Raw genomic sequence first — 21,925 nt, 5'->3', positions numbered from 1 at the left:
TTCATAATGATGCCAGTAAAATCTGCTATATTTCAAGTAAATATAAGTAATGCTACTCATCATCCGCTCATCATCTTGACATTAAATTGAAAACTATTTATTCGTTTCTTTATGAAAGAGATGATGCAAAGATTTTTTCATTTTTTAATTGATTGCTCCAAATGGTTCGCTGAACTTCACTAATTTAGTTATAAATCATTTCTACTCCAACGTGTCAACGAAATAAAAGATATCATACTGATTTGTAAATAGAATTTTTCATGAAACAAATTGCTTAAAAGTTGAATATTATTCGTTTTTTTATCCAAAGGCGGCACCAAAACAGAACTCGGTAGAGAAGTGCAGGAGTAATACAAAGTAACAAGATGGTTCTTAAAATGGGAGGGAAGGGGATAGGGCTGCAGTGACAAGGAAACAAACGCACGCACGCAAGCACGGAGATGATCGCATCGAGGAAGTTAGCATCAGGTAGGCGCGCAGCAGCAACATCTCCTGATTGATCATCTACAAGCTTCCTCAGTAATTCTCAAGCCAAATTACATGGAGAATTTTCCATATACAACTACCAGGGTAGGGAGGACCTACAGTATTAATTACTTGTGACGAAACTAAAACCAATATTTATCTACCGACTACATGTTGACTAAACCACAGGAAGTAAGAATTTCCATTCCTAACTCCTCCCTCCTATAAATATACACAAACTATTCTTAGTGTTGGTCATCCAATAACTCTGATTCTCTGAACTGGAACCCTTTCACTGCAAATGATCCTTTCAACCATGGTTACTCCCTGTAAAAATCAGGCAATTAGTTCTAGTTCACATACAGTACACACACACGAGATAAGACTTGAGATTGCCACAACATTAAATTATAGAAGTCCTCAGGTAATATCTTACCCCTAGAAGCAGTCCTAATAAGACTCTTGTGACCCTTGTCATGCGAAACAGAAGGAATCTTTGAGATGGTCAACGAGCTTTGCAGTCCTTCTAGTAGCTGTAGCCAGCAAAGTCAACAAGCAGAAAAAGTCACAAAATCAGATGGCATATGATGTATGTGTTAACTACTGCAAGAACAAAAAGAGCAGGAAAGGCACAAAGAGGGAAGGATGCCTCAAGTTCCCTGCCATGGCATTTATTGTTTTAGAATTATGATCGATGGCACAGTATACTGCCAACTGTAATTCTACTATTCCACTCTAGAACTTTTCCCATTCCTTCTAGTGCTGCCAACCCAGTGGTGAGACCCAAAATATACAAGTATTTCTGGCAGGAAAAAAGGGGCAGAAATTACATGAACCATATCTTGATAAACTCAGACCTTGAAGGAAACATGATTTTCACTATAAAAAAAAAAAACAAAAAAGCAGTTTTCTAACGATTCTTATTTACTTATCAGAGATAAGTGTTCAAACAATAGATACTAGATTTAAGCCCCATTACTACAAAAACCCACAGCTAGTCAACATGATAATTAATGAACTGAAGGCCGCCTTATCCAATCCACAAATAACCTCTCACATATCTCAACCTTAGTAACCAATCAGACTAGCATGCTCAAGCTAGACCATGAAGTCCTAGCATATAAACTTCAATAAGTAGGCCACATTTATTCAGCATCAAACAAAGATGTGGTTCTTTTTGAGTTTTAAACATCCACATGCTCTCTCATTCTCCAACCTATAATAAAAATAGACAGCCTATACAAAGAAGTAGGTCGTATTTCTATGTATTATCAGTTATAAATTTAAAATATCAAATTCAAAAAATAAATACAAATGATTTTTTCAGCAATGGTTTTGCATATATAGTGTGGGGAATTGGCTCTAAAGAATGCTTTTCCTTCCCCATTTAGAATGGCAAGGGACAAAGACGCTACTGTAGCTGATTATGTATATTTTTCCATTAATATTCCCTAACAGATACAATGTGAGATTTATTAGAGATGTTCATGATTGGGAAGTGCCGATTGTTACAGTCTTAGAGATGACAACGCGCGACGTGAATTCGTCTCAGATGGAAGGTGAGAAGTGGTAGAAGGTGGAATAAAAAACTTTCGTTTTTACGAAAGAGGGAGGAAATAGTTTTCGTATCTCTAAATGTAGTAAGAGGATGGCTAAGTTCATGTGTCTAGGTGGGATGGCAGCTTCATAGGTGACTAAGGGGATAGAGGATTGTTTAGAACTCAGACGTCATGAATGATTCTTCAGGGAGCTAAGGATGGGTAATGAAGTTCTCATCATTCAACGTCATATTAACACAAGGGGCAGCTTTCTGCAACTCTCAGAATTCCGGAATGGAAGGAGGAGGAAAGGTTTGTTGATGATTCCGAAAGGCGCAAATGACATTGGATGGAAAGGTTTTCTACAGTCCATTCGAAGTGTTACTGAGTCCAAAGCCGCTATTCTGAAGCATGCAAACAGATGGGAGTTTGTTGATGGAAAGACAGTGGGAAGGCCTTCCTCGGTCAAAGGTGCCTTGTACGCCTCGGTGTTGAGGTCACTGGCAGGTAATCTGGCCGAGAATAGCTCTAGGGTGGAAGGTAAGGGCAAGGCACTTGTACGAGACAAAGGCTGTCAGGTGACATTGAGAGAAGTGGAGAAGGGGTCTTGTGAGCAGTCAAAGCTCAATTGAAGGGAGTTATGGAGTATGTGAGAGATCTCATGATTAAAGTGGATAAGGGGCTGGACCTAATCGTGGATTTGGGTGGTGGGTTGAAAATAGACGAAGGGGGGCGGGGGGTAGATCCTACAAGTTTGAAGGCCTCAAGTGTGCCCGAAAAAGGCGTCACAATGCCGTCACAGATAGGGTCGTTGGACATTGGCATCACTGTTCACGTCGGTGTCACTCAGGACATCGGTAGCTTGTCGTTTGACTTCCCTCAGTCACCAATTGCAAATGGGGTTGATACTTTTTTCTAGGGTTCACTTTCAGTTTAAGATTGGGGTCCTTCCAAGGTCTTAAGTACTTTGGAAGAAACATACTAGCCTTTTTTTGTTTTTACTTACAAAAAAAAAGGGGAGTAATAGAAGGTAGTGCTTCCCCTACTTGTTCTATGCCTTCTGAGGGAGCAGTAGGGTCTGAAAAAGTGGCACAGAATCATCGGGGGGTGGAGCACCTTCAAGCAATGTCTTTGTCGATGGCGGGGAGGAACCTTTAATGGTGACAACAACCATATAGTTGTTTAGGAGGTTCGGGATTTGTAATGCAGGATATGGCGGGGAAGCAATTATGGGTTTGTCGTTGGTACCTTGTGAGGATGAATGTCTAGGGTCGGGAGTGCAGTTGGGTACTGTGTTGGGGAATAATGTTGTTCCCCTGGTTTCTCTTCCTCTGATAAACAATATAGCAGGTTCACTATCAGATTGGGTTTTGCATAAGATTAACGAGATTCCACATATGATGGAGCTTTCACATGGAGGATATGAAGACCAATTTAAAGCACTACTCACTGCGATTGAGGTGAGCCACTCGCTTGAAACCAAATCAAGTTTTAAGAAAAGCATGGAGTTAAAACATCTTTCTTGGGCATTCAACTACGACGCTAAGAGTGGTAGCTTGAGTCGAGGGAAGACGAAAGGGAGGGCATTATGAAGACGTTCTTGTAGAGGGAGTTTCGGGTGGAGTATTAGTCTTATGGGAAACAAGGGGTCGGGGTCGGGGAGGTGTGTTCTATTCCAATTCAGGCTTTGTGTATTTTGGATAGTTTTTCATGGGCTTTTGGGGTCATTAGGAGCTCTCTAGTATAGGTTAGGTGTTTTCTTGCATACGTCCAGTATACTTGGTTACTCCTATTGATATATATATATATATAATATTTTTACTTATAAAAAAAAAAAAAAATTGCTGACGTGCCATTGTGTCAACCAATTCCCTTGCAAGTGTATTTGGAGATCCAAGGTACCGACTAAAGTTGCTTTTTTTTGCTGGTTGGTGTCACTTGGGAAGATTCTGACAATGGGTAATTTGAGAAAGCACGGTATAATTTGCATAGAATGGTGTTATTTGTGCAAGAAAGATGGGGAGTCGGTTGACCATTTGTTTCTGCATTGTGAGGTGGCAAAGACTATTTGGGATGAGATTTTCAGCAGTCGGGGGTATAGCTTGGGTGATGCCCAAGAGAGTAGTGGATCTATTGGCTTGTTGGAAAGGATTTATGGGCAGCCATCACATTGCAGACATTTGGAAGATGATTCCTCTATGTTTAATGTGGTGTTTAAGGCTAGAAAGGAATGGACATTGTTTTGATGACAAAGAAAGTTCGTTGGGAGAATTTAGAGATTTTTTCCTTTGAATTCTTTGCTGTTTTGGGCAAAAACTCTTTGAATGGGGATATTTTAAATGTTTCTTTTTAGACGTTGTTAGTTCCTAGTTCATAGTTTGTATTTAGAGTATTGGTAGTGGCTTCTCCATCTTCATCTTCTTTAAATTTAAAGAATATGTTTTTAAATTCATCTACATTGGCTTATGCATCTCTAAATTTTTGCATAGCTATAAATAGTGCTTCTTCAAAATTAAGAAGCAAATTTGAAGAAGCACTATTCATTCTTCAAACATTATTTTACTATTTTTTTCTCTCCTACCCATTAAAATCAACTTTGTAGAATTTATATTAAGATAATTTTGATATATAAAATTTCTATTAAGTTGATAATACAAAGTGGATGTTAATTGTAAAATATATATATATAAAATAATTTTAGGAAACAAATAAAAAATAAAAAAATAATAATATTTTATTATTATTTAATTCAAATATGCATAAACCAATGTGGAAGTTTTTTTTCATATGCAAAATCATTCTTCAAAAAAGATGATTTTGCATATGAAGATGCATAAACCACTACCAATGCTCTTAGGTGTTTCCGCTTGTATACTTCTTGTATACTAAGGCTATGCCTATCTACTTGCATTAATAAAATCTCTTACTAATTATAAAAAAAAATAAAAAATTATATGCAAGCATTCAAACAAAAACATGAAGGCACGTATATGCATTACACATGCCATTCATTACAAGGAGCATTTTGCTTCTTTACTAAGCACACATGCCCCTGGTGGATCACAGACCCGTTATTTCATCCTCTCTTGATTTTAAGGGGGGCAGAAATGCCTTTTGAGTTAAGGTTTATTGGCACTGCACCAGAACAATATATTCTAAAATTAGACGAATGCTATTAAATACTTACTCTTGATGTCGGTTGAATTCTGCGATTAGATCTACGAGGCTCAACAACTTCAGAGGCTGATTTTGCAGGGTTACCATTAAAAATTTTGTCCTCTTCAATTCTAGCCAACTTTCCACCGGCAGGGGCAATTTTTCCTTTATTCACCCTTACAGATTTGGCGTTTGATGTGGAAACTTTCCTGGAGGATCCATCTGATGAGGGAGCCAGAGAAGAAAATAGAAGTGGGCCCTCTGTAGTTCCCTCAGCGCTAGAAAGTGATCCAATTTCCAACTTGTTATTCTTTCCAGATGCGTTCTCAGCATGACTTGCAGAATCCTTATCTTTTGCTGAAAGATCTGCTAGGGTGGCATCGTCAGGAGCAGAAACTGCGCTCAAAAGGTTGTCCTTTGCTGGAATAATTCTCCCAGAGAGACTTTGTGCTTTTCCGGACTTAAGAGCTCTGGACTTGGTTTCAGCTCGTTGTTTTTCCTTCAAATCATTTTTTGAACTATTTTTCCATCCACGGGATCCTGATCCTCGAGGCATTGTATATTTCTGAAATTTAACTGAATCATTTGCTTCAGTAATCTTATTGCTCTGATCTGCAACATAATGTTTGCTTACTTCCATGAATTTTCTCTTCTTTCCAGGCTTAGGAACCCCAAAAATAACTCTGGATCTTTCCTTCTGCAAACCACTCCGTAAAGTCCTGATAGCATCTGGCTTATTCTCATTTCTGCTGTTCTTACCAATGTTAAATATCTTATCGGTCGCTGATAAATCCAGTAATCTTGACGCTTCCAGTTTTCCTGATTCAACAACATCCCTACTCTTGAACACCTTATCCTTCCCTTTGGCCTCTGTCACTGGACTGCCCAACTTGAGTCGCTTTTCCTTCGGTGTATCACCCTGAACAACAAATTTAATATCAGAATCAATCTGACAAACAAGCATAAGAAAAACTAAAGTTCACCTCACGGGAAGTGCAGACATTCTCTCGCAAATTGGACCACTCGACCCATTCCCCATCTTTCCAAATGAGAGAAGGCCGAAGATGCCAGGCTCTCACAACTGATGTTTCTCCATGAGCTGAAAGAACACGATAGTGAATCATTTGCAGTAAATGGGTCACTATGCAATAATAGGGAGCAAATAAAAATCAGAAGTATTCCCCCCCCCGACCCAAAAAAAAAATCGGAAAAAGGCACATATACCTGGAAAATGGACAGTTAATGTTGTCTCATCTTTCTTGTTCTTTTCAGTGACAACCCCTTCCCGCCAGCTGGAAGACAAAATCAAAGAAGAGATGAATTATGCTATTGCTATATGCAGCACAGAAAGCTGAGAAATGGACCCAACACTGATAACTGCAAATGCTATATGAAAATAATGAAAAACAACCTCAATTGAGGGTCGCTATATTTTCTTTAATAAGTAATAATAAGAAGCAGCAGCAGAACTGCAAATCCAAGCTTCACACTTAACTCCACACAGTAGAAGAATGGATTAGAAAATTGGGTCCTGTTTAAATAATTTCAGTTAAGGACCCGAATACAAGACGATGGAATACAATAAGGAACAGTGAGTATTAATCCTTCCACTTTATTTTCCTCTTATAATTGAAGGTAGTATGTTTAGTAGCCTTCACATACTGGTTTATCCTCCATGAAATACAAAGATTTTCAAACGGTATTCAACATGTTCATTCCTGTATTCAATTAAATTTCAACCTTTTATTTCTGCTGATCAATCCAGAAAAGTCATTCAGACAGATATGATTCAATCATCCGCCCTCCCAAAATTAGAGGACTTTTATATAAAAGAAAATCATTATTAGATCCAAGTTTTCAATTTTGGATCTATATTTAACATGTAGAAATAGTGTAACAATCATAATGGTAGAGCTTATATATAGTTTTATAGTAAAGTACTGCCTTTAAGTCCCACAAGTGCCCACACTAGTATGAAAAACCCAAATAAATAACAAAGCGTAACTAGGGGTGCTCATCAAGTCAGCCCTACCATCTTCTTTCTTCATGAAATGTTTTGTCAATGTTTTTTTATCTACTAGGTATTCAACTTATTTTTGTTTTTAATGTTGTAAATAACCAAATACTGTCGAGGACGAGTGTCCAAGGCAGGGAAACTAGCATCAGAGCCTTTACCTAGAAGAAGCTTTTGATAAGTGCTAGAAGCACAGTAGGAATTTATGTTTAGTGTGATGTTTCAGATTAAAAAAACAGGACTACTGTTGAATAGCGCTTGAAGTGCTCCCTGTGCAGTGTCATTTCCCTTAAGCTCATAAAAAAGGTAGGACTAATTTTAAGTTTCTTTTTATGAATTGTAGTGACATGGGATGTTGCTAAAGTTTCTTGATAAAGGTTGCTTAGGCTTTCATTTGCATACTTCTTTTATCTTTGTGCTAAGCAAGAATAATGTGTAGCATCCTTCCTAGGGTCATATCCAATATGGCAAATTCTCAAACTTTTTCTATTCTAAATTCTTTTAGGCCTCGTTTCGTTATGCAGTTCAGACGAGATAAGATGTTTTGTTGTAAGTTGAATAAAATATTGTTATACTATTATTTTTGTTTTGGGATTTAAAAAAGTTAAATTATTTATTATATTTTGCGTGAGAGTTTGAGAAAGTTGTAATGATTATATGAGATGAGATTAGTTTGGTTGTGTAACCAACCCAGCCATTAGAATAGGATTCCATGGGATTCCATGTCACAGTTTCCAGTTCTCATATATATAACTTATATACATGGACATTATAACCCCATACCTATCTTCAATCAATGCATCGACTCGATCTCCAACAGACCAATTATAATCTCCCATGGCTGCTCTACGTCTCTTCCTTGTTCCTTCATATCGCAGTGCAGTAACAGGACGGGCAGTGCGTATTCTTGGTGGTTTGTCTCCTTCACCTTGAAGTGCCACATATTCCTTTAGCTGTCCCTCCCCTAAACAGTTGAGAAATAGAAAACATAAAACAAATGAATCATCAATCACTTTAAATGCTTGAAGCATAATTTATTATTTTTTTCCTGGAAAAATTGCCTTCCTAGATGGATTACACCTCTGGCAGCCAACAATTGCGACAAGCAAGGGGTCCATGCATGTAATACATATATAATTAGGCTGGCTTGTTCAAGCATCCCCCTCTTCAAAGATAATGGAAAGAAATACCAGTAGCATAGGTAAACTTGCTCACGGCTGACACACCGATAACAACTTACCATTATCTGTTTGAAGTTCAGTGTAAGACACATAAGCTTTCCCATCATCTAAATTCAATACATTGGCAGTGAACCAGGCAGCTTTAAATCCATCTGTAGATTTAAGAACCTAAAATACACAATTGCTAAGTTAATAATAAGAGTAATGCTACCCACCATCCAATTTACAATCACCCTCCCATCATCCCATGATACGGTATTAAATGATTGGAGACCATTTATTATGTTTCAATTGTGGGCCAATCATTTGATGTCACATCAAAGTATGCTGAGAGGATGATAGTAAAAAGGATTATAAATAAGATTTTTCTAATAATAATAATGAAAATAAAGGAATATGAACCCCCTGCAATCCAACAGAATCACCAGTTGACTCGAAGGCATAGAAGAGCATGTAGATATTTGAAAAATGAGAACGACTTTAGTCCTGATCTGGTGTAAAGCTTGGCTTTACACCATCCAGTGATGTCATCCTCCTATTGGTTTCTGAGAAAAAGCAATGCATCCCATAATTCCCTAAAACGGTTTTGTTTTCCAAATATATTCTTTTTGCCATTGCCGACCTAGTCAGCTCCCTGCCCCACTCTGATCCCCACCCCCACATTTGATCTCTCCTTATTTCTGCCATTGTCGCCCCACTGAATATTAAAATCTGATAAATATTAGAGCTAGTTTGACATTTTAAGGTAAGTGTAGTTGGGCATTCGGTTCAGAAATTTTAGCAAGTTTTGTGCAAAATCTTGTTTTAGAACAAAATAGCAGAATGAAAAAGTACGAACATAAATGGAAAGAACAAGTTTTTTTTTTTTTCCTCGTTTGATTTTTGGCATCGATCGACACTCCACAGTTGGGCGACTTTTGTTTATGGAGCAGCATACTGGCGTAATGATCAGAGTGGAGTGACGAGGCAAAGGTTGGAAAAAAGGTAGATGGGGCATATTTCTGTAAATGATTTGAGTGCACCTGTTTTTTCAGAAACCAATGGAAAGCTGACGTGTCAGCTTCCCATTGGGTGGTGTAAATCATGGTATAACGCCACATCAGGACTGAAGATTTTCTTGAAAGATTGCAAGGATCAAATTAGAACTCAAGTCATATGAATCGCAGGGGGGGAGCTATGAAGTTCGGCTTTACTCTTAAACTAATTCTAATAAATATGGTTGACAGACCTCTACAAGTGAACCCTCCTTGATGCAGCTCAGTTTAAAATTTTCCGCAGCCTTTTCATACTCATTCCGAACTGTTATGGAAGGTCTTGATCCAATCTCGGATTCAGGAACCACACCAATAGTCTTGGCCAAATCAAAAGCTCTTCGGCCCTTTTGCCCTCTTGAATCCTTTTCGTTGGCCGTGACAATACCTGAAAATCCATCTGCCAATCTCATATGATCCTCCATCGACCCTTTAGGCATCTCTGTTGTAATTGGTGATTTCTCAAGTGTAGTAGTACTCTGAGCTACTTTCTTATCTAAGCGTCCCTCTTTTGAATGCTTTGTAGAAGTATCTGGACCCCCTCTAACACTATCACTGTTTAATTGTTCTCTATTCATGTTGCTTGCTTTCAAAACTAGCTCAGAAGAATCTCTGGAAACTTTCCAATAGCCCCCTGGACCAGCTTCTAGCAGCTCACTTAACGGGAAAGAATCACCCATAGCAACAATCTTCCCAGCCTGTGAGATGGCCTCTGCAGCCAGCTCAGCGGCTTTTACAATCGCATCCATATTTTCAGCTCTTTTTGCAGCAGCCGAAGCAGAGTCAGCCCTCTTTCTAACAGCCTCCTTAGCAACTGTAATGATTGAACCGGAACTGTTTGTACCATTTTCACCCGTCAGGATGGATGCAGGAGTAGCCTTTCCTAAAATATCCACACTGTCAGGAAGAGAAGCTCCATTACATTGACTGGGATCGTCATTACCATTTGAAACAAGTGCTTCTTCTGCCATTAGCTGTGCTTGCAATGCAGCATTTGATGCAACATTGGCAGCTGCAGCCGCTGCCTTAGCAACAGCAGCAGCTGCAGCTATTGCAACTGCTGCAGAAGATAATTTAGCTTCAACGTCTGCTACCAAACCAGAAGTCTTTTGCTTTTCCATCTGACTCCATATTCTGTGGCTGTGATTGACTGCATCAGCAGAGAGAGCAGCAGCATCCTCTGCCTGTAACCTAGCCTCCTTAACTTTACGAAGTGTCTCCTCTGACAAAGCAGCCCTCTGCTCTAAGGGCCGCTCTACATCCTGGCCTGCCCTTTTGAGGATATCAGTGGATGACAAAGGAGGCTCAGATATAATGAATTTCTCTGAAGTGGCTTTAGAAGCAAAGCATGTTGGAGTTGTAACGGAAACAGAGGTAGACAGATGACTAATAACAGCAGGAGAAGAAACTGGTTTTGGTTGAGATTGAGATTGCAAAACAAACTGGCCAGGATCAGCAGAAACTGGAGTCTTCTTCCTTCTTCTAGACTTTGGATCTGTAGAATTCTGTCTGGGTGACACTATTACTTCTTTTGGATCAAGCAAGGGAGCGCTAGTAGGGACCCCACTCTGCACCATTGGACCGGCAGAGACATGCTTTATTGCAGATGTATGTGGCATGAATGATTCTCTTATTGGAGTTGATTTAATTATTTCTGCGTTAGGTAACACAGAAATATGAGTGGTAGCATCAGGTGCAGAAGTTTGTGGTGAAGCCATCCAGGGGCCATGAAATGGGACCTGAGGTATCCACGAAGTGTTATGTCCAACAAAGTTCCTAACTGGAGGAGTTTGATAAGGATGCAATGGAGAAAGTGTCTGCTGATAATCCATGATTGAACCTCTTGGCATGACACTAGATTGCAGAGCATCACAAGGGGTAGGAATACTCCACAGTGGTGATGAGAGGGCTACCATAGAATTTACAACTGTTGGAATACCCTTGCTGCTGGTTCGACCAAGAGGGGAGGATATGCCTTTACTTTGAAATGCATTTTGTTTAATTGCTTGTTCAAGAGCCCTAACACCTGTAGATATGAATATTGAAACTGACCTACAAACTCAATTAAATCAGGAGAGTAATACACAGCTTACAATCCAAAGAATTACCCGGACGCAACTGCAAAGGGGTTTCAGGGGTGATGGGCTGAGACTTGTGAATATGCAGCTTTTCCGCGCATGCGCGCCAGGCATTCTCCCAAATGCTCTTCCCTCCATCTAAAAGCACAGCATGCCAAAAGTTAACATACATTTGCAATGTGTCAGAAGGAAAACATATAGGGAGACAGAAAGCCAACCAGGTCCACCAAAAGCTGATATCATATGTGCCTCTTCAGGTACCGTTCCTTGACTGCAGAGAATTTCGTATACATAAATTTGACACATCTTAAATACCCAAAAATTGTAGAAGTAGAAGAACGTCCCATTAAGTCAACCATACAAATCTTCATCCAAGAAACCTACAGCAATATTATATATAAAAATATAGAAAATAACAGGACTCACATTAAAGCTCCATAAACAAAGATCTGAGCACGCAATTGCACTTGCTGCAAATCTGTGAAAGGCTGCTGAAACATTGTAGATGGTGAAGCTGAAGTATTCAAATCTGGCAGATTTGATGTCGATGCAGTAAGAAGAAAAATTGGTTTTGTATTACTGCCTTCTACATGCCCATAGTGCTGCATTTCACTGGATTGCACAAACTGGAAAATTGCAGATGGACTCAAGGACACGTTAGTTGATTTGTCTCCTCTTTCTGACTGTCTTGCAGGAGTTGTTTCTTTCACATGATTTCCTTTTTTAGCAGTTTCCTTTCCAATTTCCTTACCAGACCGTCTCCTTGTTTTACGCTCACCAGAACTTTTCCCACCACGTGTAATCTGTCCTTCAGATACTTGTGGACTTCCATGAGAAATCTCTTGTGAAATCTTTGCTTCCATTGGGACTAAGCCAGAAGTTGGAGAACCCTCTACAATCTTCAAGATTAATTATTGGTAAGGATAGAAAAGTATAAATTGTGCAAGGGCACGATAAGATCCTCCAAAACCCAAAAACATATCAACATAAGAATCTTCCCCGGATAAACAAAAAAAAAAAAAGCAAAGGAAGAGAGAGAGAGAGAGAGAAGAAACAATACAGACTCTGTATTGAGGTAACACCACCTTAATAAAATTTGTCATACTAATTCAAAAATAAAAAGAAAAGAAATAACAAAAACCTCCCAAGATAAAAGGTTACAATAAAGTCAGTCATGAACAACACAACTTACGGGTGTCACTTTGCCAGCACGAATAAAAGGAAAAGGTTGTGAATTCTTGGCGGTGTCTTTTCTAGACAGATCTGCCAATGAACTGATCTCGAAAGTGAAGTTCTGTTCCTGTTCGAAGGTGTCGTTTCTTTTTGAATCCCCAGAAATAGGCAAAATATTGCTGGCATCCACGTCAATGACCTCAGAAACAGGGGCATTCTGATCTGTGGGCCCATTGATTCCCTCCTCTTTAGATGCCTTCTCTTGCTCATTTTCATTTTCTCTCTGAGATTGCTCAGTAGTTCTTGTGATATTAGGGGAACCGGTATGTTTAACAACATTAGCAGAAGCGCTTACACTTTCTAGTGCACATAAATCATTTTGAGATTCAGGCAAAAGAGCAGAGGATAAGGAACCTTCATGAACTTTATAAACATCACCTGCACAATTGAATCCAGTAATTAGAAAACAGCTGAAGAACTTCAATACAATCGTCTACCAAGCAAGAAAGAAGACTCCAAGGAACAAGGTTCTTAAATTTAGTCAATTGTACGCAAATATTTTTTTTGATAAGTAAGAAAACTATATTGCTCAAAGAATAGGCCTAGCCCAGTATATACAATAGAGAGCCCTGACAAAGAGGGCGCAAGAGAGACAAGAAAATCATGAAGGGACATGCCATTGAAATCAACAGCAATGGCCCAAGTACAAAGTGTGCTATAAAATGATGCTAACAGTTCCTCTAACGTTCTCTCCTTGTCTTCAAACGTTTGTATGCTAATATAATAACTCAAAACAGATGCAAAACCAAAATAATTGAACCTCTTACTTGAAACCTATCCCACAACATGTTAAAGTCCCTTTTATTGGTCCTACAAATAAATCCTGAACTTCGAATGCTAGTCGGTACCAGGAATACATTCATTTAAATATTTTTTAATTCCTCTCTTCTTTGTTTTTTACAGATACGTGTTAACAAGACACATAAAAAGGAAGCAAAAGAAGCTTTGCATTTTCACACTACAAAGTTTTTGAGCTACAACATATTTCTTCAAAGAGATTTGGCTTCACAAGGGGTCTGCTCAGCATACCATACCTCTCTTGCTAGTTGGAACACGACTCATGTGTACTGGGAAGGGGAACACGAATCAGATTCTGCTTTCCGGTTGTGATAATGATAAGTCATAGGGGCATGTGCATAATGTGGATAGTATGGCTTCTATTTTGGGATGTAAGATATCTCATTTACCCATGAAATATCTTGGCCTCCCCATTTGGTGCTCATTACCAATCACTGTCCATTTGGGATGATGTCCTAGAAAAGATGGAGCCAAAACTTGCTAGTTGGAAGCAAATGTACTTATCCAAAGGTGGCAGAGTCACACTCATCAAAAGTACCATCTCCAACCTACCGACTTATTTCCTCTCTTTATTTTCGCTTCCATCAAAGTGGCTTACTATATGGAGAAAATACAGCCGGATTTACTATGGGAAGGGATGAATGATGTGTTCAAATCTCATCTAGTAAAATGGGCCACTGTTTGTCCCCAATTTCCAAAGGTGGTTTGGGTATCCGAGATTTGCAGCTTTTTAAATAGGCGTTGTTGACCAAATGGCTATGGAGATATCCCATAGAACATGGAGCTTTGTGGAGAATAGTTTGACTCAAAGTATGGTAGAGCATGGGGAGGTTGGTGCTTGAACGAGGTGAGTGGATTATAAGGGGTGGGACTCTAGAAGCACATCAAACAAGGTTGGACTAAATTTTCTAGTCTTACCCATTTTGGCGTGGGTAACGGGTCCCAAATCAAATTCTGGCATGACACATGGTGTAGTGACGGGGCACTTAGGGCAGGTTTGGAGGTGAGACAAAACACAAAATTCTCATCTCATCTCATCATTACACCTTTTTCAAATCTCCATACAAAATATAATAAACAATTCAACTTTTTCAAATCCAAAACAATAATAATATTAAAACATAATATTTTAAACTTCAAACCAAAACACAAAATTCTCATCTCACCCCCCAAACCTGCCCTTAAGGAAGCTTTGATTGCGGACATCCTTGACCAATCTAACGGCACTCCCTGATGGAATGTCACAAGATTGATACATACATAATGATATCACAAGAAAATCATTTATGGTTTACAAGATACTGTCAAACTTATGCTAAAGGAATGTGGTCATGCACGTTGAGCTACAAAGAAGTGACCTAGTGAAACATAGTTCACAAGCAGTTGCCTCTCTCAGATGCATATTAGTAAAATAAAGTTCAAAAACTTACCAATTTCTGATTACTAAACATACATATCAGAAATATGTAAGAAAGGAGACTCAAGATTTCAAATCACTTTAACATTAAATGATAAAAAAGGAAAAAAAAATGAAGACACTAACATGCCGATAGAAACTACATATGCCCACCTGAAACTTTTGAGGGCGTATTTTCAAAATCACCCACTTTTGTTGATATATCATGTATAACAGCATGCACTTCCATCCTCCTAGGGCATTCCTGGTTAACTCCGCCAGTAACTACCATTTGAGCCTCACTCTGGCTTTCTGCATTACAAGTTTCTGCCATTGGCAGAGATCCATCAACTGTTTCTTGCGACACCTTACCAGCAGAGTCATAAGATGCATCCTTTTCAGTTTCAGAAACAGGACCTAGCTCATTTTCCACTTCTGAAGATTCCATCAATATAGATATGCTTGCATCTGTAGATATTTTGGTTGCAAGTGGCTCTTTTTTATCTGAGTGAGTATACCCCACAACAGAAGCTGTCATTTGAACCTCTCTGCAGTCAATTACTCCATCTGCAGTCATACCATTATCAGAAGGCAAGAGAACTCCAGACATTGTGTCACTGGATGCCACCTTAGCATTTTCCAAGATAGCATTTGATGCTGCAGAAGAAAAAAGTAACCTTAGAATTTATAAATTTCAAACACATATTTAAGCCTCCATCAATACCGGATGAGATATTATATACCTGATTCATTTCCAACATTGGCATCAAATTGTAATTTTGACATTATCGGCTCATTTCCTGCACTCCCTTCACAAAAAAATGAACTCCCAACCCCCTTATCAATGCTAAGAGATCCACCAACCACACTACTGAAATTAGAAGGTAGCTTTGTGCTTCCATTTGCACAGACAGAAACATCTATATCACCTTCAGGAACACCACTCTTCCCATGAATTTTTTCTTCTCCACATGTTTGACTTGATTCATTCCCGGTGGAGGACAAGACATGATCTTCGGCAATTAGATCCTCCCTCGAAACTCCAAAACCATTGTCAATTTCTTTCAGGGATTCAGTTTCATGTGTTTCCTTATGCAATTCAGGTGAAGAACACACCAAAGCAACACTAGAAGTTCCTCCCTCAAGACTATTATTGTTTGGATCACCTTCAACATTAGATACTTTGTGGTTCTCCATGGAAAATAAAAGTTCCTCAGATTTAGTTGCTAACACCTCAGTATCTAACTGGCAACCACTTTCTAACAAATCATCCTTCTCACCAGAACTTTCTTGTCCATGTGTTAGTAACCCTTTAAAATTTCTAACTTGTACTGCATACACCTCATGATTAGTATCATCTTTAATGGTCAGTGGTGGAACCTCCTGTGTATTTACCTTTGATGGATCACTAACATCGGTATCTTTAACCAAAACCAAATCATGTTTCATGGCCTCATCAGGAATTCTGATACCTACATCCTCTAAGCATCTTTCCGCAACATGCAAGTCAGAATCACTGTTGTCTACCATACTAGAAGGCTCAGCCACATTACTGGTTCGATTTCCAGTTGCATTTCCTTCTTCCACAGATTCTAACTTTGAGGTCAAGCCAAGATGGCTTTCTGAATGGGAGGTACTACTGTCAACTGCATCTCCATTCAAATTTTGATCAGCTATTTCAGCCTCTCTGCTTAAAGGATGAAATTCCTCCCCTGTCCCATCATTTCCTGTTTCAACTCCATTTGAATTCATATTGCTAAGATCATCGAACCGATGCAGTAAATCTTCATTTTTCACCTCACTGCCACTTGCAATAACATCTTCTGTATATGCAACAATACTACCAACTTGCATCACTGAATCAGAAGAATCTTTACATGTTTTATCATTCAGATATTCCTCAGCCAAAGTATCAACGTCACTTCTATTTATAGCATTTGGATCCAGTTCACCTGATGTTCCACCCACAGAAAATGCAACTTCATGAGATAGTGAAGTATCTTCAACATGGGGCTGCTCTTCTAGTGCATCCCCCTTCAACCCAGAAGAGTTTTCAGGATTCTCATTCTGCAGTAAAGTAGACTGTAAATTAGTAATATCCCCTGTTCTGCAAATGTTATTGTCAAGAACAGGATTAGGCTCCATTTGCTTTATTAAGCAGCCCAGTTCATCACATGCATTTGACTCCTTAACAAAAGTTTGTGTGAGAATAATTTCTTCCTGACCAACAGATTTTAATAGCATCTCAACAGATTCAGAAGAAGTGGCCTCAGACCAAACATTGTTACGCCTTGCTATAGTACAAGACTCTGTTGCACTAGAATTAAACTCTATCCCACTACTCCCCCGAGAGAAATCTTCAATCCACTGGTTATCTTCGTTACTTTCTATACCAAGAAAAACCTCTGTTTCAACCAGACTATCAAACCTTAAATGTCCCTGAAGACTGTCATCAAAATCAAACTTGGGAAGAGCATATGGCTGTAAAACCGGAGGAAATTTGGTGCTTCCTTCACCAGCTAAATGAAGATTCTGGCTTTGGAACTCATTGTCATCATAATCCATGGGTGTATCCCTACGAAAAGAAAACATGAGAGAGAAACAGGGAGAGAAAGAAATAGAGACAAACATAACAGCAAAAAATATTATGTAGATCTGCGCCAGGATAAGATCACCACAAATAGAATACATAAAATCCATGTCACTATGCTTACAATTTTGTCAAAAAGTATCAACCTGAAATGACATTTTGCATCTCAAACAACCATCTTTTATTCAGTTTACACCTTAAAACTACAAAAACTGAGAATTTGTACTCTAGACTATTGGCAATTTACTTATAAAAAAAAAAAACTATTGGCAATTTACACCCCAAGTAACATCTAACAGTTTAGAATCTAGATCAATGAAAATGGGATGTGTGGCACAAACTTCTATCTGATACATATACAAAAAAATCTAGTTAAAAATAGAGGACGATGCAAGAAAATAATGAAAAACCAGCCCATTCCAGTATCTAGCGGCTATCCAAAACAAACAAAAAGCATCTAAAAAATGAATTTATAGTTCTTCCATCAACTGCTCTCAAACTTCAAATTTTCTATCATTCCTTCCCCTCCAAATACATCATACTAGACAGAAAGGAATCATTTTCAACATTGCTGCGATTTGCGTATTGCCATATAACCCTCTCTGACTTGCAAAGAGAACTACTAACCTTCTGAGCATACTAAAGCCAACCAAACTTTACCAAACGAGTCGTTCCACAAGATTCTAGCAAACTCTCACAAGGCATTCTATTGATTCCCCACTTTTTCTGCACATGAAGCACCAATTAATCACAAAAATACAATGTTTCATCGAGTCATCCCTTGCGATGATCTCCAGTAAGGAGAGTGTCCAAGCAAAGAAAGTTGCTCTTAGAGGTGCTTTATTCAGCCAGATACTCCTCCAGCAAAGAGCCATCATCTTGTGTTATAACAATGAAGTTCATTTTCTTGGAAATGGTACAAATTGTTAACACCTCCACAACGTAATCTCTTAGAGTATAAGAGAATGAAAATTTTCGTGAAGGACTCAATCCCCAAGTCTGAGCTGTCTAGAAAAATGACATTCCACTAAGGGGATCCACTGGATAAATCCAAAAGATTAGTTACTGAAGCCTCCTGTACACGTGCAATGCTTTACATTTCTAGGAAAGCTTCCTCAAGAGCCCTTCCCTCCACTCCATACACCATGCCAAAATATAATATTCGAGCCATCACCACCTCGAGTCCAATATGACCAGAAAAACCCCAAATCAAACCACACCCCATGCGGCCCAAGTAACTCATTAGTACACCACTCACCCCAAGCATAACTATATTTAGAGCCCACTACAGCTTTCCACAAAGCCTCCCTCTCATGCTATCGCCAAAGCCCTTTTCCCAATAAAGCCAATTAAACACAAGCAAATTTTGAACTCATAAACCTCCCTCTGGAAATTAGAGAGCACACTTTAATCCACTATGTGAAATTTGATTTCTTCACCTAGTCAGTTGCAACTATTATGTGATTAACCACATTCATAGGGGAGGGGAACAGGGGCAGAAAATCTGTACGAAAATTGGATAGTCTTGATCAAGATGATCCTACCACCCTTCGCTAGATACATCTGCTTCCAGCAAACCAATCACCGTTCAATCCTTCCGATAAACCCATGTCATATAGACTTGGCCTTAAAATCAGCACCCAAAAGAAGTTCAACGAATTTCTTAGGCAAAGTGGATACTTTGCACTCCATTATGCTAGCCAAGCTATCCACATTAGGGACACTACCCACGGTAACCAATTCTGACTTTTAATTTGAATTTCCATCGCAAAATGTCACAGTATCATTTGCAAAAAATAGGTGGGAAATGTTAATGGAAGCCCGAGATAAAATCTGTAGATGATAACACTTGCTGAGAGCCTCCAAAAAAATTCCCACTATATTTTCTCTATGCGATTAGCCACACTAATAGGGAGGGGAAACACGGACAGGAAATATCTAGGAGAATTGGATAGAGTACAAGGAAGAGGCACATAATTCCATCAAAAATGAGAAATCAAGAACCATAGGTGCAAATAAAACTTAAAATCAAATTACTGAAACTTAAAGAAAGCAGGCCAAAGAGCATTCTCATTAATATAATACCAAATAAACAAGTAAACCTATAAACTAAAAGGCGGTTATCTTACTGATATAATTTCTTTCTAAATAAGTGGCTATCTTACTAATAAAAATAGATATGCATATAGAAAGGGTTGAACATTCTAATTCTTTTATAATTGAGTACTGAAAAAGAAAACCGTATCCCTTTTCTATTATATAATGAAAAGTTTATTTACCTACCAACACAACTAAATGACAGTAAAACCAATTTCTCAAACTAGTTATGCAAGCACATATGCCCAGAATCCAGATACAACCAGAACGCCCCAAAAAAAATATAAAGAAAAACATGAACTAATTTTTCAATTAATTTAGGGATTACCCAGTAAACATTTCTATTTCGTGCCAAGTACGTACCCAGTCAAGCTATAGATTAAAAAAACTGTGCAACGATTTGAAAGTAAACTCACCATTTGAAAGCAAACCAAGCAAACATCTTTGCTCTAATTTACATGCAAAAAAACCCTATCACTTTAAGAAACGTAGGAAATGAACAGTACCAGAACAAGTAAGTCTAGAGACGCTACCTCCCTCCATCCGGTGACGAAATCCGACCCGTTTGATCTCTCAACTCGTCCCCAGTCGTTCGGTCATCTACTGCTCCAAACCAAAAAAAAAAACCCGACGGTAAGTCTCTAAACACTCTCGACCAGAGGCACATCATAAAAACCTAACAAAGCCAAACCAGTTGTAGCCGGAGATTGTGTACTAACCTGAGTCTTTAAGTTCCCGGCGGATCGAATTAGGGTTCCGGCAAATCGACGGCGTGATATGAAAATAGAGCCGACAGCGAAGAGACAGAGAGAGCACGAGTGCGTGTGATATCTTCGCCAAGTGACTTTGGCTGCTTCTGTTTTCTTCGTTTATTTGTCTTGGGGTGAGCAACAACAATATATATATATATATTGTCAGAAAAAAAAAACAATATATATATCTATACATATAGGTAATGGGCCAACTCGTAAATTTACCTTATGAGCCGACGGGTATAAGCCTACGGAGCAACACGTGTCCTGTTACGATTCGGGTCGAAAGTACCTATTGTTTAACGTGGTCCACGAGGGGGTCGCCGATGATTGGATCACAGGCATCATCATGATTATCGTCCAAAATTCCGACGAGATCGTCGTAATCGGACGGTGCTATTGAGTCCGTGATGAAGGAGGATGTGAAACTACGGTGAATGGTCTCTAAAATAAATATAAAATAATAAAAAGAGGCGTTGTGTTCTGGTAAACACGTAGCAGGAGACCGTTACATAGGGTCCAGACTCTAGATGGGGGCCTTGCCCTTATCTAGGACAGAAAAGTTTGTGCTGCGGTAAGGATCATTTTTCACCGTCCGATCTTATCTTTGAATATCAGATATTCTATATTTTACTCTTAAAATTAAATTTTTTTCGAAAATTATTGACCTTTAGAAATTTCACATCCTTAAAATTATTAAACAAGTGCAGGAGACTCGTTAGGATAATAAGACATATCAGAACATTTTAAATTAGTTAAATAAAATATTATTATGATATTATATTTTGATATTATTATTATTTTAAAATTTAAAAAAGTTAAATTATTTATTATATTTTATATAAAAATTTAAAAAAATTATAATGATGAAATGAAAGTGTTTGAAAGTATTTATATATTCAAACAAGACCTAAGAAAAAATTTACTAAAATAAATTTATAATTTTACGTTGTCTGATGTTTAAGTAATGCGCGATCTACTTTAACATAAAAAATATTTTATAATAAAAAATTATAATTTAACATTTACATATCAAGACACTTTTTTAATATAATACCTCTTTGTAAATTAAATATTTATCAAATTATTAAAATTCGACGGTTAAGATTTTAACACATTATCGATTTCAAATTGAAACTAATGTAAGGATGATTATTAATATTTACTTTTGTATTAACATTTTCTTTTTGAAAGAAAATTAGGAAATTACTGTTTATGATGATAAAAAAGCATATTAAAAACTTTTGAAAAACAACAATTTCATAGGTAATTGCACTTTGCAGAATAGTTTTTTTATTCAATTTTGAGAATATTGTATATTCAATTCAATAGTTTTATCTTTTTATACTATTTTCTTATTCTGGCAAATCAGGTATGCATTAGATTCTACTTCATCATAATTCGGAATCCTGACTCCTGAAGATGCTCTGATGTTTCTCTTCCAGTTTTTTGTCAATTCCAGTAAAGCTTTTATCAAGAAAAATTTTACTCATCATCGCTATACCACCCGTATCATCCCTACACCACACACTACATATGATTTTTTATTTTTTTATTTTTCATCCCTTAGCAAGCATGTGGTGTAGAGATGATAAG

General features: G+C 38.1%; 1 protein-coding gene across 3 annotated transcripts; it reads right to left on the bottom strand.

The window, feature by feature from the left end:
• Positions 1 to 270: 270 nt before the first annotated feature.
• Positions 271 to 20,446, bottom strand: LOC108994326. Of its 3 annotated transcripts, none has more exons than XM_018969465.2 (16): positions 20,297 to 20,446; positions 20,084 to 20,180; positions 15,634 to 17,465; positions 15,065 to 15,547; positions 12,656 to 13,074; positions 11,890 to 12,362; positions 11,682 to 11,734; positions 11,494 to 11,601; positions 9,583 to 11,411; positions 8,414 to 8,522; positions 7,957 to 8,137; positions 6,384 to 6,451; positions 6,143 to 6,258; positions 5,191 to 6,078; positions 902 to 998; positions 271 to 792 (listed from the first exon to the last, which is right to left on the bottom strand). In XM_018969465.2, the coding sequence occupies exons 3-16, from the start codon at positions 17,453 to 17,455 to the stop codon at positions 776 to 778; spliced, it is 6,663 nt and encodes a 2,220-aa protein (XP_018825010.1). In that variant the 5' UTR covers positions 17,456 to 17,465; positions 20,084 to 20,180; positions 20,297 to 20,446; the 3' UTR covers positions 271 to 775. The 3 variants fall into 3 exon arrangements, with proteins under 3 accessions (XP_018825010.1, XP_018825009.1, XP_018825008.1); XM_018969464.2 differs by having other exon boundaries at positions 20,111 to 20,180; XM_018969463.2 differs by lacking the exons at positions 20,084 to 20,180; positions 20,297 to 20,446 and adding an exon at positions 18,108 to 18,294.
• Between the last annotated feature and the right edge of the window lie 1,479 nt (positions 20,447 to 21,925).

The sequence above is a fragment of the Juglans regia genome, chromosome 9 (assembly GCF_001411555.2).
Source record: "Juglans regia cultivar Chandler chromosome 9, Walnut 2.0, whole genome shotgun sequence".
NCBI classification, from domain to species: Eukaryota; Viridiplantae; Streptophyta; class Magnoliopsida; order Fagales; family Juglandaceae; genus Juglans; species Juglans regia.
This window is presented reverse-complemented; position numbering and strand designations above follow the sequence as displayed.